Source organism: Musa acuminata, chromosome BXJ3-8 (assembly GCF_036884655.1).
Source record: "Musa acuminata AAA Group cultivar baxijiao chromosome BXJ3-8, Cavendish_Baxijiao_AAA, whole genome shotgun sequence".
NCBI lineage: Eukaryota > Viridiplantae > Streptophyta > Magnoliopsida > Zingiberales > Musaceae > Musa > Musa acuminata.
The window spans coordinates 8119506-8137871 of record NC_088356.1 but is presented as its reverse complement, the minus strand read 5'-3'; the positions used below and the strand labels follow the sequence as shown (position 1 = coordinate 8137871).

Sequence of the window (18366 nt, the reverse complement as noted above, 5' to 3'; positions counted from 1 at the left end):
GCTCTACGTCAACGTTGATACAAATGTCGATGCCAAGCAGTCCTTTCATCGATTGGCAACTGCATGAGTGTTGATGTAGTTGTCCGACAACGAAAGAGCCATTGATGCATATGTCGACCGACCCTTTTGCTACTCCGCATTTGCGTACCCAAATGCAGAACAACCCTCATCTCTCATCGTCATTTTTCTCATCCATAAAACCCGTCTCACAACCCCTAACGATGTCACCATCCATTATCACCAATTGAAATAAAAAAATTATTTTTTTTATCTTTTATTTTTATATTTTTAGTAAAAAGTTCTTATTGTCATGATTTTCATCTATGGAAATTTCAATCCCGGAGCTGCTTGTGAGGCTGTCAGGGCATAGATGGTAAATTAAGAATCACTTAGAGGACATCAGTATTCATAGAAAACGGATAAAGAAAACAAATAACTATACAAGAAACTCAATATATATTATCTCTGCGAAACTCAATGGACATTCGACCCCCTTTTATTTTTATCGGATGGCGCTCCATATTTAGTTTTATTTGGGGTTCACAAAACATATCCAATCTTTTACTAAAATAATTTGATCATATATGCTATTCAAAAATATTAATAATTAATTGTCATAGATTTCTCAAAAAATAAAAAATAATAGTTATTAAGATTTGATTCTAAGATGATTAATCTTTTTTTAATTACAATAATTAATTATCAAAATTATATATTTCTTAAATAACATAATGATCAAATCGTTTAAAAGGATATTAAAACAAATATGCCATCCAATAAAAAATCAATAGAAAATTTTTTTTCCGGTAAAATGCTCAAGCATAATCACAATTTCTTTAGAAGAAACAAGAAGACAATCAACTAAGCACAAATTCAACATCATATTAATTGACACCATGTGAAATAAGTGCAAGAAAAAGTTTCCCTAAAGATTAGTGGTCCGTATCATACATTCCATGTTGATGAGAAATGGAATCATGGAAAATAACCAAATTGAGGTAGCAGCGGCATAATATATGTACGTGACTTACTGGAGTGAACCACAAAACACATCTCCTATACGATAAAAGAAGAAAAACAAAGCATTATGGTACTTTCCATGATAAACAAATCTGATTTAGATCAGTCGGGTCAATGGCATGTCCAAACCTGTGATTCCATCATTGCCTTTCCGTGATACACAAATCTAATTTACACATATTTTCACCATCTATTGTGGGAATATGTTATGTAAGTTATAATCACATATGAGCTACACATATGTACAAAGTTTTACTGCATACGTAAAGCCAGAAAAAGAAGAGGCAAAAAGCACGAACAGTTTCTGGGACTAGACGACTCGAACCCACGTACCACCACACATCGGACAGCCATGAGACCAGCGGCTGATCCACCATGCTTCACGTTCGTTAGAAGGATTAGGGTCACCAGGCTGTGCAAATGCACAAGTTTGTCGCAAACATCTTATGCACTGAAATAAAGATCTAAACCATAAGACTTCGACAAAAAATGAACTGATATATTGCACCAATTTATGCTTGCAATGTGACATGCAAAATGGAAAGATTGCAGAAGTCAAGAGTTCTGGAAAACAAGGGACCATAGGTGGATTTTGCTGCAGGATGATGGGTAAGCAACAAATTATGCAAAACTAAGATACCATAACTTATTCCAGTAATCAAAACTAATATTGACAATTTAAGCTGGTGGAGAAATAAAGTTCAAGCATGTCTAATAGTCACCCAATTGAGCATTAAATATAAAATAGGTGAAGAAATCTAAAAGCAAAAGACAAGGCGAGGTATCTGTAAAACAAACCTTGTACCATACTCCATCCAGACCGGTTTTCCATACAGCTGTGATAACATCCCTTCGAGATCCCATAATGCCAAGATAAGATCCTAGGCCCACAGAAGTTTTCAAGCCAAAAGCTGCATCCCTCTCGGAGAACCTGCGCTTCCTTGGCCAGAGGCCTTGGACTCCAGAAAGGTCATCCTGATCTTCTACTAATTTTGATATAGGGGAGCTTAAAGAGCCTCCTAGCTTAGACTTCATTTTGTTATCCAAAGGACGAAGATCTTCTGGATCTGACCAGGGACCACCGAACATATTTCGTCTATGCCAGTCCTCAGCTGGAGGGTGTAATTCTAACTCTCGGAGTAAAAGCCCAGCAGCATCAGCCCCTCTGGGACGAGGCATATTCTGCATGTTGAAATTGTATATACTTCAGTAGTCTTAAGAAAGCAGTTTAGTATAAAAACCATAAAATAAAAAAGTAACAGATATTATCAGAGAACTCTACAAATGAACAAGACAACTCTGGTATTTGCAGAAAATCATGACCTTAAATTAACAGAGAAAGAAATTAAGGGTTAACAGATATAGTACATTTGTATCACATATTACAACAAAAGTATGTGCTACCTACCACCAGTAAACAACAGAAACATAGATATGGACCGTTTTTTCTGATGCAACACTAAAAAATTGAACCTTGTACCCATATATATGACACACCTGCATGTGTGGGCCAAGTGATGCTTCCACAACTTCAGGTAGCACAGTGTAATTTCCATCAATGTAGTGTAGACGTATGATTATATTGTTGGCGCCAACCTGAGAGGCAGGCAATGGGTGCTGAAGACCAGCTGTTCTTCGACAGAGATCTACCAAAATCAGGAAGAGCACCTTTACCTATAGGAAGGTACAACAATAAGAAAACACACATGGTCTCTCTACATCAAGATATAACTGGAATAAAGTAAACATCTGATGAAGCATTGTTGTTTCATTGCACAGGAGCATGCCAATAACTTTCATGCAAGATACAGTTCCTTGTCAAGCAAGTCAACACGACCCTACACTGGCCAAGATAATATAACATTTTGTCCCACCATACGAAGGCAATGTGATATGGTGTGTGTCGGTACTTCAGAATAATACTTTCTTCTTCATGCTGAGACATGGATTCTGGCACAGCAATCCTTATGATTTATAAGAAAATAGCTCGAAAGTATCAATGATGATCCAAAAATGTTTTCTGACAGTATTAAATAATGAAAAGATAATTCATTCTATTTAAATCAACAACATAGGTGGTGCAGGATCCAAAAAAAGAGATAGAAATTGCTTAAGAAACTATATTCAGCCTAAACTAATAACGAGAACCTCGAAGATATGATATTGCTGGAATTTTACATACACAGTCATGGAAACAAAGAAATCCGCAATCATTATACAACTCAAACAAGATGGTCCAAGTTATACACTGACTAGTTCATTGGCTGAAGAAATTGTAGCAATTATTGCAGAGAAAAAGCATAAACTGAAGAAGCAAATCATTTTGGCAATGATGTTGATAGTTGCAATGTTTCTATCACATGGTTATATGGGCATCCATTGATACAAAAATTACCATTCTCTAGTTATACCAACAAGAGGACTGTGTATCAGCCGTTACTTCAATATCTTGTTCCAAGTTTACAATGCACTCAATGTAATCCCTTTCTTTAGACTATACTCAGCCATATTACCAACTCATGTCTCAAAATGTGCATATTGCACATATCCCAATTCATGTTTTAAGTAAAAAATTATGGTTGGAAAATGAAGGTGGAACGGAAATCATCAGAGGACAGTTTATGTCTCAAACACTTGCTTCAACAGGGATTGAGAAGTACAATTGCAGTTTAAGTAGCTGCTTCCTAGTTCTGCCCCATGTGGTGGGTGCATGGAGAAATTCAACAGGTCATTTTGATTCTTGCAACATGAGGGACAATTTAACTCCAGCAGCAACATGTTAACATTATTTAAATATAGTACTAGTAGCAAGCACATGTAGACATGTTATCAATCTAGATGGTAAATGATTCGAACTGTTTCAAAGACCCAACATGCAATATGTATACAAACTTATATGTACCTCCTCCGATGTATACCCTTGCCCTGCATTGCCAGAACCAAATCTTACAGACTTGCTGATGGGACCTTCTTCAAGCCCTTTTGCTCCAACAGTCAATTGTCCAGTCCTAACTGGCTGGCCTTCTTCTGTTTTTGCAACTCCTAGAGTTGGTCGGGAGACTGCACTGGTCTCCTCTACTTTTCCATTAGAAGCAGGTTGCACTTTCTGCAAGATAGAATCTGGATTCTTCTGAATGCTTCCAATAAAGCGTGGTGATTGTCTACGGCGGAATATTAGACAAAAAAGCAACAACTGACATAACTTGTGAAGAAAATGACAATCTCCAATAAGCCTCACAGCAGGTGTTCCAGGAAAAGTCCCTGTGTTTATGCTAATGGGCGTGAAGGAAGCTGGCCCACTAATTGGATTTTGTGAAGTTGAGGAACCTCCATCAGCATTATTACTAATTTTAGCAATGGCACCCTGAACCCATGCTTGCATTTGAGAATTTCCATTTGCACTAGAAACACCACTCTGGGAACCTAAAATACACATCAAAACAAGATGCAGAAGTTTTTTAACAAGAAGATAATATCTGTTTCTTGATGTCTCATCAAAGACCAAAAAAACAAATGAACATATCTTCACACAATCTGCAAAAGCAACATATGGTTTATAAAGATATAAATACATCCATCAAAAGAATTGCTTTCCAACTAGCAGAATCCTGCAGAAACAGTGGAATTTTCCCCTCATGAATTGCAGCTAGATGCAAATAGTTATAAAACAAAATAAATGTAATTCACCATCCAGTAGAAGCCTCAGATCATCTAAAACAGTATTGTACATGTCCAAAGAAAAGAAAAAAATATCCTAGTTGCTCTAGAAACTGACATATAGAAAGTTCATGGAAGTATTGCTGGCCATCCTAAAACACATGTTCTATTTATGGATAATGCAAGTGAAATAATCAACCATTGCATGCGTGATAATCACACATTATAAATAATGCCAACTAGATACAATAACCAAATCATGAACCTCGGTTATTCATATCACTGACTAAATTGATAATATGCACCATTTGCATCACCAGCAAGGTACATAACTCAACCTGTATGAAGTATGCCAGTGCTAGTGAAAACAGTTGCACACCAATATGTGTTGATTCAAAAGCTCAGCACAATGAGACATGTATCAGAATAAGGCAATGTCACTAAGGGGCCTCAATAGGACAACGCAATCTCACCACAAAAGGAAATACCATTCACAACAAAATCAATTGCATTCGAAGAGCAACAATGTGCATCCATGCCCTTACAGGCAAGTTGACATCTGGATGTAATCAATTGCATTCCTGTTGTATTTGGACTTCAAATTTTCTGTTGCATTTGGACTTAAAATTTTCAACTTCATGGTTGAATTACTGCTAGATGCAAATGACTAAAAGGTCTGCAGCTAGTTTCATAACACTTCAATGTTAACTAATATCCTCCAGTAAATCAACTATATTAATAAATGTAGAATACCAACCCTGACTTGTAGATGGTGATACAGAACTGTGGGTAGGACTTGCCACCATATTGCGTGCACTGCTTGCACCAGAAGATGCTCCAACAGCATGACTAGCCAAAGTACGGCAAAAACTAGCATAACGACGCAACCGGGTGATGAAATGGGAGGCTAGATCAAGGACAGCATCAACGTACGCCTGGAGAATATAATGGCATAAGAACAGCATGTGCAGAAATTTTTACAAGTCTTTTACATGTAAACACAAAAACAATGTAAATAAAATTAAGCATAACTAGTCTGAGTAATAAAATGATATTAATGGTTTTGGGACACACATTATGCATAGTCATTAACTGCACATTATAATTAGATAAAAATAATTAAAAAAAGAAAAAGATGTTTTCACCACAACAGCAGAAAAATTCTCATTACAATAAATACTTCCTTGGCAAGTCTTACTCCAATATTGGATGTTTTTAACCTACTCATAAAATCTTAAAGTTAAAAAAGTCAGTTTATGTAAAATATACATTTGCCAGCATTTACAGAATCCCAACCTAGTCATGGTTATTGCTGCTGTGACTTAAATATTCTATTTAATGAGCATTTTGCAGTGAAGAGAACATCAAAATGTTGGTGGCAGATTGATTGTACCCTGAAGCAAGATTCGCAATACCACCTTCGTATGTGTTGTGTTTACTAGTTCGACAACCTACTAGTACATGGACCAGGGTAGACTGGACAGTACATCTGGTACAAGGCATGTACCATCTTGTACTGAGCAGTTTTCAGAATTTTTCCAAAACTTGGCATGTACTTGCATACTGACACTCCATGTCATCCTTAAATGTCAATATCCCTTATGTGCTCAGCCGCTATTACAAGTGCTACATCTATCTTTTAAGGTTTAGAGTAAACGAAGCCAAGTTGTACGAGAGAAAATAATATTTACAACAAATGGGACAAAGATCTTTACAGAGTAGATGCTGGGTTACAGAATGGGTGCTTGGCAAAAACAACCAAAAGAGTTGAAGTAAATGCTGTTGTTTATTGTTGAATCTAGGAAGAAAAAGATACCAGGCTAAATCACAAAAATCACTGTTCACAAATAATCAGGACACTAAAACTTGTAATAGTAGTTTTCAATCGCATTTTTTTGGCAATGCCTAACTAGCAAAACCATAATCTTAATGAAAGCATAGAGAGATAAAAAAAGACAACAGAAAAACCTGTATGCATGGAACCAAAGCTTGCTCAACAACCATTTTGTCAGCATCAATGCCAGATAACGTCTCACTGGAAGCTTGCCAAGGCTCAGCTAACAAAGTCGCAGGATTTATAAGGGCAGATTCTATTCCCTTACCCAACATGTCCAATAACAATCTTGCTTGCATGTCCAAAACAAGTGCTCTAACATCTTGAGCATTTGTACCTTCCAAAAGCCGACATTTTATCCTATCAAGATTCTGTAAAGAAAAGAGATGGCATATTACGTCTTGGATTGGAATATCAAAGAACATTTCACATCTTGAAATAATAAAAATGAGCCTACAAAGAAATTAAACAATTAAGAAGAAGACAGTTGATAGCATGATTGACGTACACAACGACAACTAAACTATAATTTAGGGTTGCCTTGGTTTTAGAGTTTATAGGTTCTTTCTTTATCCTTGAAATATCTCAGAATGGTAATCCACAGGCCTTACAACTTAAGCAGCAAAAACTTTAAACAAAATTAACAAGTAGATTTGTTAGGTCCTCCCACATACCAGAAGACCTGCTTCTAGGAATGATGCTATCCCTTGTATGGACATACATATTACATAGGATGTATAGTTACTAAAAGAGAAAGAAGTGGCAAAGACTAAATTTTAACTGTTTCCAAATCAAGCACACACAAAAATATGAACATTTACAAAGAAAAAAGTGTATCAGATATATGATATACGACTCCTGAAATAGATGACAAATAGGCATTTCAGCTACTCTAAATGGCTTTAATATCTAAGTAGAATGTGTTAAAAGAGAGAAAGTTCAAAACAGGTAGGCAAGGAGACTATTGCATGGATCCAGGCAAGAGAGATGATAACACCTACGAAGTGTTTGTACAATTAAGAGAAAATTGGAGATACTATAACATATAAGAGAAATAATTATAATAACATATGTATGATTATTACTTTAATAATGTAATCATGAAAAATTTTAAAGATGACACTCATAAGAAGCCCAAAATAAAAATAAAATTAATACTAAAAATATACGGCCTTGTGTATGAGGCTTGGACCCTTCCTATGAGGGTGTTTTGGTGCCATGCGTGAGATAGCTTCTTTGTGACCAGGATTTAAGTCACAGAATAGTATCTTTGCTTGCAAGAGTAATATTGAATACATTGATTCTCACCAGACCACCTTGCTTAAAAATATGAGACTGAGCCATCATTAAAAGTTTCTCATGGTTGACATTTATATTATCAAATTCTAAGTCCTAGTGTTTCATAAATCAATTCTCTCAAAAGCAAAAGAAATATCACATGAATATGGATATGATGCTATTCATACTGGCAGAATGAAAGTCCATGTAACAATTGGATCTAGATGAGAACAACAAACCAAATACTAAGTTTCAAGGCAATGCTATGAAAAAACCAGGACGAGCATAGCTGTTAAACATCATAATCGAAAGAGAAACAGTGTCCAAGGTAGGAGATGATGACTGCAGTGAGTGAGGTAAATTCAGGAGCAAGTAAAGGGGAGAGGAAAAAGATGATGATATTGCTGGATACAAAACTTGGTGGAAGCTAAAATTCTTTTGGTTTACTTAGTTTAATTTGGATTAAGTCAAGACCTCTAAAGATCCAACTGGCTCAGCCTGGCATTAAATTGTTTGAAGGGTTTTATCAATCTACAAATTTGCACACAACCTATAATAAGTATCCCCACAGCAAGAGAAAATAATTTGAGAACAAGATATTAACTAATCATATCACCTATAGAATGTCATTAGAAAGTAAAATCTAATTATGGCAAAGAAAGTCATACATACAGGACCATGTTGTTGCCTGTGTTGAGTAGATGGAAGAGAATGGAAGTCCGCATCCAAGACAGCAATCACACTATTAAGCGATGCTAAAATGTGGAAGATACATCATAGGGCTGTTACTGAAGATTAATCACTAAAAAAATTGTGAACATTTATTGCATTATTACACTACATAGAGGAAATAGAACCTTCTTACCAATACCATCCTCAGCAGCACTTTGTGTACAGCCAACAGCATCCCACCAATCAACTCCGACCATAAGGCTCCACCAAAACCTGCAAACGATAAAGTTACAAATAAAACATAAAAAAATATAAACCAAAGAACAAGTAAGAGAAAGAGGAAAGAAACTGCATTGTTTACCTGTCAGCAATAGCTCGTTCCCAAATAGCTGAGTTGACTTTTGATAGTGAGTTAGGAATAGCAGGGGGAAGAACACGAATTATTTTCAGTATTGTCCGGCCCTTGAATGAGTCATGCCAAACAGAGGCTAAGCAGCAACTCGTAGATGAGAAGGCAGGGGCAGCAATGGTTGAACCAACATTTATATGAAAACTACTAACAGGATTGAAGTTTGCACCAGAAAAGACGTGCACTCCTCCCCTAAGAAAGGCAACAGAAACTTCGCCACCATGAGCAGAATACACTATTCGAGCTAGCTGCCTAACATCATTTGGCAAATCATAGGGATCAAAACTGAGTCGGTTTGTCCTCTCAACACTACAGTCTGATGAGTTAAGTTCATCAGATATCACCGGCTTGGATAAATAAGCTTGAGGATTTCTAAAATCATCTGTTGGTGCAATGCTTTTATTAACTTTAGTTAACCACACTGTCTGCACAGGAGGTTGCCCGCCAAAACTGGAAGCAGGGTTTCCAAATATTGGATGAAGTACAACAGGCTGAAGCGAAGATTCCCAACACTGAACCCTCCATCCTGTAATTGAAGGCCCTTCATCCGGATCATAAGGAGACATGTACTGCCCTACAATGAAATCATTTATTGAACGGACAGAAAATGTAGACAAATTAATAAGAGACAAGGATGTTTAGAGTCTTTAGACTACAAAATTGCCCACTTAAACCACACGAACAGAAAAAGAATACAAAGATCCAAGAAAAACCAAAATTCTCTCTTAAAGCAGACAACCAAATCAGAATGAGATAACATACCTTGGTCATTGTTACCATGCACACAGATGAGCATGACTTGTAGTCATTGTTGGTTCACGGTGGAATCATAGTCATTTATTGCAAAAACTTCTTGCGATATATTACATTAAAAGATTTCGATCATTCTATGGAACCATCTTTTGTTTCTGCATTTAACTATGATGAGTAATAGGGGATTACCTTCAACAATGACGACAGTAATGACAGATCCTCCCCGGGTGGGATCAAAAGCAACTGCAGTAACTCCAGAACCCCACGTTGTAGTTGCAGCAGACTGAGCAGCAGCCTCAGGACTCACATAAGCAGAAAAGTTTGAAACAGGTGAACAGTGAAATGATGCGACGTCATTGATCTCATGCTCTGTCAGCTTTCTTCCTTGCTTTTCTTCAGAAATGAAGTGTTCCTGCAAACTAAATAAGTATGCAGCAAAAGGTGCAAACCCTGCCCAAGAAGGAGGGTTTAGAGATGGCGGAATAGCACACCCCACGGCAATCTTTGTCGTTGCTTGAAAACCATTTCCAGGGCCCGGCATAACCTCCCAAACAACAACCGTAGATGGATTTACAAGTGGGACACCAGCCACATGCATAATTCCAGAATCTGTGATAATAACATCAGCAGCCATTATACCACTAGGTCCAGCTCCTAGCAGCCCTTTACTTGTTTGAAACCATCTTGGTGCTGCATCATTTTGTGCAGGAGGCCACTGCCCCCAGTGAAGTTGAACAGATCCAGACGAAAAAACTGAGCAAACACAGAGAAAAGGTGGCCACCTCACTGCAATAAAGAGAGCATGTAAGATGGACTCCCAATTTTTCTTTTTTTTAAATCATGCTTATAATTGTAACCTGAAGTTTGAGATTGCTGCAAAAGGAACTTTTCCTCGAAGGTCGTCTTCGTGCTAGCCAAGGTACTTGAGTTTGAAGGAATTGATCCATACTGAAACTAAGAAGCATCACTTAGACAAACTAAGCAGATAAATCAGTTTTCAGAAATTATTTACAATCGGATTCATTTAACTAATCACACAAAATAAAAAGAAAATTTAATCCAGAAAAAAAAATCCTTAATGTTGTCATCATATCTCCTAAATGTAAAATGCAGGTATAGCTAATGCAAAAAATCTCAACAGCAAAGAATCAGGATGCATCATAAACCATATATCCAACATCAAAATTGAAAACAATGGTAAGAGTATGAATTCATGTAACTATCGCACCAAAACGTTTATTATTGCAAGATGCTATCCTATTGTTATGTTCAATCAGAACAAGAAAAAAAGATCAAGAAGATCAATAAGTCATGTCTACTTGAAATGGTACATGCACTGATGCACATGTCATGCAGCCAGCATGTGCCATGACATGATATGTCTGGTCATTATGATATTATTAACACAATAATATTCAACTTATTGTGTTCTGAACATGTAGGCAAATCAAATTTGTCAAGAGAAGGCTTATATATCATCCTATTCTATGTCAAACTGATCTATCTCAATAACCATACGGGTTATGCAGGTGGTTTCAACAACAAAAAAGATGGATCAAGTTTCAACAACAACAAAAAAGAAAATTGATATCCCAACTATTTGCTTGCTCGTTTCATTCTTCCCAAAGGAACCAGGAACTGCAAGGAATGACTTATCATAAATTCTTCTTAGATCTTTCTCCGAGATGCTTCTAAGCTGGGGAATAATGTAAGATGTCTATCTTCTGCTGACACTGTCATATGGATCTTGAGAAGGGAAATTATATATGAAGAACAAAAATGGTTGACAGGATGCAATAGAAATGGCCCACTTTTTCCAAGAATTTCCAGCAAAGCATGTACCACTTAAAAGCCTAGAGATACAGATTAAATGTTCCCAGGAAAATATTTGTTATGATCATTGACCCACAAGAAACTATAACAAAGATGACAAATTGTGATCCATATTGCAAGATCATAGCAGCTAATCACATCAATGGAAAATGAAACAGGGTCACAATTAAAATTCATAACAACCAGAGGAGAACATTTGATACGCACCGGATTCATCCCCGACAACCATTTGGTTACAACAGCAAGATCTTGTCTCCACTCATATTCACAATTCCAACAACTGGCATCTCGTACAAGATTGGCAGGGCCCTATATCAAGTGTAGAAAGAACTTTATGTAAAGGAACATTAATAAAAGAAAATAAAAGTTCAGCAACAAAAAACCGAGAAGCCTAAGGTAATAAATGAATAATACACCAAGGACCAAGACCTTCATTCCCAAATTTCTTCTTACAATAATAAAAAGTATGTAAGATTTCTGCAGATACAGCAAAATCTGATTTCATTTGTTGCCATATAGATGATTTCTATTGAACACATTGAATTAATTATAAAAGGAATATAGCAGAAACTGGATGCCTTTGTGAAATGACTCTTTGATTCTATATTCAATAAGGAATCAAAGATATAGCACAATATTACTGCTGGTCTAGATCCTCACATGAGAAGGCTGAGTCCAAATTGTTATCCTCCCATGAAAATTTGCCACCAGTAACGCACGAGGACAGGACCTAGGAGACCATTCAATAAACTGAATCGTATCGCGTGGAGAATCTGTCGGCAGGCAATATAACTATTATGATTAAATGCCAAAATAGAGAAATTATCTATTCAATCAAATAATTTGATATTTAGTTGAAACAGAGCCCAAACATTATAGTGTCATTTTAGCTTCCAATATGCAATTTCAATAAAATTGATGCCCAAGGAAGCAAATAAAACATAACCCATAACTTCTATATACATCTGAATAAATCTAGAAAACAATCAAAAAGGAAAAGATATAAACATATGCAGCTGCATCAAAGCAAGCAGCCTTGTGTTCCAACGGGTCACACAAACAACTTTAATCACAAAGGTTCTATGGGAACTTTAATCAACTACCCTTTAAACACAAACAATGGGTCACACCAACGATCAATCACTAGCATTGTCTAGATCAACCAGTTTTGCATTAATAAAGAAAATCAACATGATGCAGGACCAGAGAGAGACCCCATTTTACAAACTTTTTGCATTATCATAAAAGTGAGAGAAAAGAGCTTCCGAATAAGAAAAAATAGTATAACAATCATGAGGGAAGAGTAATGACCAATAAAATTTCAATACATGCAGACATACATTTAAGTTTCTCAATATCCATCACTAAAAAGGATCGACATCAGTACTTGTAACGACTGATACAATAGATAATGAAGCATAATTTCTTCATTTGCAGTTTATTTTATATATTTGCTCTATTTGGTGTAAAGGCATAAAGGTCTTGGCTTGTTAAGGTTAGTTCCATCTTGTGGCACCCATATGAAAGTCAGCATCCTTGAAAACTGAAGTTAACAAGGTTTGATTATCACCTCACGTGTAGTACAAGTCTGTATCAGCATATCATCCACATGGCAATGAGCCTCACTCATTTTAAGTCAAGCATTCCAGAAGCATAAACCATATACATATGCTTTCATTTTCTCCACGAACTTCCAAATATATCCATTCCTTTGCTTACAAATACTTTTTGTCTAGTACAAATTCTATTAATATGCCAAGACCAGATTCTCATTATGCAGATCCTATGAAATTTCTAGAGTTATTTTTTCAAATTCTACACTACCGAAATTTTGTGGGGCTTGTGTGCACCATTGTAAGGCTTAATCTTAGGCTCCCACAATGGAAGCGGGACATGTTTGAGTTAGCATGAAAGGATAAATGGGTCTACTACTATCAACCAAGGCTAAAAACAATTTGTGTACGTTGTTCAAACTAATCAAATTCATAAGTCAATAATCTCATCGTGTTGGGTCACACAAATGGTGTTAGATTAGACATAGTATTAAGTATGATGAGGGGCTTAGGTAGGAAAAGACTATCTACAGATGGAACTAGAGACATAACTGCATGGGAACACCACCGGTCCAGGTTGCATGTACACCGCACTAGGGTTTTTTGACGATGATGTCAACCCTTGAGTGAGTGAGAACATGACACCCCAGTTTAATCCCAAATTTGATCTAGAAGAAGATTTCAGTTGGATTATAGGGCTAGATGGAACAAATATACTAACTTGGACCTCAGCATCTTGTGTCAGTGGTTCAAAGTCATCAAACTCATCAAGCAATGGGTTAGGAATCCCATCAAGCAAGATCAGGACAATGATAAGTAAAAGTCCCTCTTTTGTCCCATGACAATAATGGAGCAAAGGAAGGCAAAACCTCAAACAAGGCCCTACAAGTGGTTGAGTTACTCTGAAATTGATCTTCTATTTGAAATTACTCTGAAAGACATGTTTCATTCTTCATTATGTCTAAATGCGATAACATGTGATTTCCTAGCATTGTTTGATCTTTTCTTAGATCCTCCAAAAGGTACTTTTTTAGGGATTTATTTCAATCTCTGGTTGTAGGTGCAATAGCGTGCTTGTCCTACTGAAGAAATGAAAGCATAAGAACCATCAACCAAGTTTTCTCAAGATTATAGAATGGTGAAAACAGAAAAGAAACACGGACACAGTTTATCAGTATGCTTTCCAACCAAACGCCAACCATCTTAGCACCTTGAATTCCCTGGACAGTTGGTCGGTATGTTGACAAAAAAGGAAAGATACAATTACATTTGAAATTTAACCAGAAAGTATTCTTTTAAGAGGAAAAGGAGGATGGACAACTGAATTCAAATTTTCAAAAAGAATGGGAAGAAATAAGAAACAAGCTCTTTAAAAGTTCTTATAAATTGTTACATATAAATCTTCACTATTTAATTGTAATTTCTAAAATATATGTATCTAAAAAGCTAGTACATCCTTTAGAATGCCTTCAGGATAACGAAAGAAGCAAGCAATATGTTTAAGGACTCGAGTTCAACTTAAACATGATTAACAAATGTGAATAGATACCAGAAATTTAAAAGGATACATATTTCATCGGGCTAGATAGAATTCATATAAAGCAGACTAAATCACAAGGCCAGACAAGCAAGCCTTTCCATAAGTTAAAACAAAAATGAAGCTAAAAGTTTGAAAAGAATGGTAATAAGATTGATCCTTCCATGTCATTGTTTTGAACCATGATTAAACATTACCGACACTTAAACTACTGAGTGCTAGCATCATTTACCTGCTTTGACATTAAAAACAGCACATTCTGTTGGTCGCTCAGGGTTGATTATGTGTATTGGAATCCAAAATGGAGGATTTGTATTAGAACTGAAAATGACAGAATAGATGGTAAGCTGATGTAAAATAACTCGAAATGTCAAAGTATATCTCTAGGTTAAATACTAAACAGTACAAATTGTGTTAACTGTTAAGAAACAGGTTAATGTCTATATGTATATAATTTGACAAATTAAAACTAATCATCTGAATATAAATCAAGGTAATTTAAAGAAGCAAAACAATATAAATCACTGAAGGTTTAGCCAGGACACATCCAAACCTAGGTATCAGAAAGGCTCAAAAACAATTTGGTTCACCTTAACGCCACTTGAGACAACTTATGTAGGCTTCCAGCATTTTTTTTATGATGTTTGACATCAACATAGAACCAGACCACACACGACACTGTACAAGGACTCAAACTCAAGATAAGCCACAAAGATCTCAAGGAGTTCAGCCTAAGGTGGCTAGCTAAGACATCATCATGGCAGGCTACTTCAGAGAAGGACATAGGCCCTTTCATGGGGTAGACAATTTACAGCTTGGCTGGATACTTTGGTGGATCCAAGAGCCTCATCTGCAGCCAATGTCGTATTTTAAAGAAGTCCTACTTGGAGTCCTAAAGATGGGCCAAAATTTGCTAAAGATTTGAGCTAAACTCTTTAGTTGAAATAACTCTCAAGTCGAAGCTTCTACAAAATTCCAGGATCTTACTAACTTAGAAACAAGTCCAATCTAGACCGGAGAACAACCCCCCTACATAAAAAGCAAAAAAGACCTTAAGAAAGATGAAGGTCAAAACCGAATATGATAACAATGCCCAAAAGACTCCTCCAACAAATGCATGGGCTATCCAACCCTTATATGACCAGGAATAGGAGGCAGACAGCCTTGTTGGGATTTACAAATCATCCTTCAGGTGTTGCATAGCCCAAGGATGCTCACTTGAGGTTTGGCTAAGGCAAAAAAGGAGACCGGAAGCAACTATTCCAAGGGTATCTAGGCCTTTTGCTATGCTAAGTATAAAAATAAATGCATCTTAGGCTACTATGGCATGCCATAAGACTTGCTATTTTCATTATAGCATTAAAAAATTTAATTACCCTCTCTCTCTCTCTCTCTCTCTCTCTCTCTCTCTCTCTCTCTCTCTCTCCTCTATCTTTGGGGCACTTCTCTCAAAGAAGACAAACTCCCAATGAGGAGCCTTACTGAAGTTGGATTGTTCTCCCCTTCTAATTCACATAGGAACCCTAGATGAGCTTGGAAATCAGAGAGTAAGCTGCCCAAATCAATCCTCTTATTATCTTTGATAAAAATTGGAGTCAGGGCCTGCTGTCTGCAGCTTTGTGTCACTGGTACAAGGCCAACAAGGGATGGTCCAGCCATTGCTATTAGCAGCCAGCCTAACCAAATATTGTAGTCAGATAAACAGCTCCTATTGGTGTCAAAAGGTCCTTGTCTAGGCCCCATCCAACTCTAAGCAAAGTTTTGCACATGCATAGAAGTGTATGACAGGAACAAATGTCAAATTCATCATACTACAGACAAACATTGTGATGTTAGATGAAATTCACGGGACAACATAAATTTCAACTAACTGCAAAATGTCTGAGAAAATACAGGGACAAATAAAACAATAAACCTGTCTATGCAGTCCTTAGTCCCAAGTATGCTACAGAGTAATAAGACAAACAAATTCTGTTGCGAACAATATCAAAGATTGTAGATAGAAACTGGACAATAAATAATCAACTATTAATTGGTAAACTATAAACCAATTGATTGGAATTTCTAAGGGAGAAGTGACACACAAGGAAACAACCTTTTAGTTACTGATAACTAAAATTTCCAATTCTCGTATACCCTAGACAACAAATTTTAGATGATTACTTGATTCTGGATTCTGTCATGTTAGGCCATTCAGAAGGGAAACAGTCGATTCAAAGTAGTTCTGCATAACGCAATAAATTTAAAAATATAATTGTTAACAGAAAAAGAAAGTGATTGGAATTTCTAAGGGAGAAGTGACACACAAGGAAACAACCTTTTAGTCACTGATAACTAAAATTGATTGGAATTTTAGTCACTGATAACTAAAAAATATAACGCAATAAATTGATTGGAATTTCTATGGGAGAAGTGACACACAAGGAAACAACCTTTTAGTCACTGATAACTAACATTTCCAATTCTCGTATATCCTAGACAACAAAATTTAGATGATTACTTGATTCTGGATTCTGTCATATTAGGCCATTCAGAAGGGAAACAGTCGATACAAAGTAGTTCTGCATAACGCAATAAATTTAAAAATATAATTGTTAACAGAAAAAGGAAGATATTTGTTTCCATTGGGAAAGAACTACCTTGGTATTCTAGCGCATGTCTCGGATGCACAAGCAATAGCATTCAGCTTCCCGCACCAGGCAACTGCGCTGCCAACAAAACCAAAGTAAAGATTAGAGCTTCAGGCGTGCAGCAACACTTGCATGTTTAAATCCCAACAAAATTGACAAAATAAATATATATCTACATATACACACTTATGTTAACATATTTATATATGTAGAAACTTCCACCGTAAGCCCCCCAAGAACACAGTTCTTCTTGACAAAAAAAAGCTTCCAAGCACTTCACACGAATCTTGTATCTCCCAGATTAAGAACATATAGAAAGCTTTTAAGGGGTAAGGAACCTGAAGTTGCGGCAGAGCTCCGGAACGCTCATCTTATGCCGAAGGCTGGACGGAGGCTGCTTAAGACGAATCCGGAACACGGTCGCAGGCGCCGGCGGTGGCGCGTCTCCGCCGTCCATCGCGTGATCTCCTTCGTTGGCCTTCTTCTCTACTCCGCCTTCCACCTCGACATCCATATCGCCCTCCGAAACCCTACCCTCTCTGGCGCCTCCGACGCCAGCGCCGGCGCCATCCTTTGCCTCCGCCGCGGGCTGATCCGTCTCCCCTGGGGGTTCTCTGGGGATCGAAGGAGGAGGCGTAGGGGAAGGGGTTGGTACGGAGGTAGTCATAAGGGGATCACTTTGGTCATTTATTACAACGGATTGGTGAGAGAGAGAGAGAGAGAGAGAGAGGAGTGGAGGAAGTGGAGAAAGTCTTTGGGCGTGAGGGAGACAGGAATCACCGAGGTGGAGGGCGGCGGTGCCTCGAGCTTTAGAAATTGTGTGGTTAGGGTTTGGAGACTGGAGGCATTGGGTGTGCTTCTGGTGGACAAAAGAACAAAACAAAATCGAGGAGGGGGAAGAAATGCTGCCTTTTGACTTGGAGAGATGATGACTGAAGTGGCACGAACTTGTTCTTTCTCTATTAATGTATTCCTTTCTTTTCTCTTCTCTTATTATAAGTGGAGGCTCCGTCGTTCTTTCTAGAAAATAATTAGTTTTCTCACTTCGAATCAGATGCGGCCGATTTTTCGGAAAAAGTCTCCCTCTTTTCTTTTTTTCTTTTTAAGATGGTATCATCCACTATTTCTTTTTTTTCAGATAGAATTAATTTAAATATATATATAATTTTAAATAATTAAATATATATATA

The 18366-nt window shown here is 37.0% G+C and overlaps 1 protein-coding gene across 5 annotated transcripts; it reads right to left on the bottom strand.

Annotated features, from left to right (window-relative positions):
• Positions 1 to 1140: 1140 nt before the first annotated feature.
• Positions 1141 to 18160, bottom strand: LOC103993271 (mediator of RNA polymerase II transcription subunit 16). 5 transcript variants are annotated; one of them, XM_009413274.3, is made up of 16 exons: positions 17515 to 18160; positions 17186 to 17254; positions 14779 to 14867; positions 12117 to 12229; positions 11664 to 11765; positions 10481 to 10571; positions 9813 to 10409; positions 8823 to 9444; positions 8655 to 8734; positions 8462 to 8544; positions 6646 to 6882; positions 5435 to 5612; positions 3923 to 4443; positions 2518 to 2694; positions 1819 to 2202; positions 1141 to 1471 (listed from the first exon to the last, which is right to left on the bottom strand). In XM_009413274.3, the coding sequence occupies exons 1-16, from the start codon at positions 17841 to 17843 to the stop codon at positions 1331 to 1333; spliced, it is 3813 nt and encodes a 1270-aa protein (XP_009411549.2). In that variant the 5' UTR covers positions 17844 to 18160; the 3' UTR covers positions 1141 to 1330. The 5 variants fall into 5 exon arrangements, with proteins under 5 accessions (XP_009411549.2, XP_009411546.2, XP_009411550.1 ...); XM_009413271.3 differs by having other exon boundaries at positions 10481 to 10577; positions 17515 to 18125; XM_009413275.3 differs by having other exon boundaries at positions 10481 to 10577; positions 17186 to 17249; positions 17515 to 17655.
• Between the last annotated feature and the right edge of the window lie 206 nt (positions 18161 to 18366).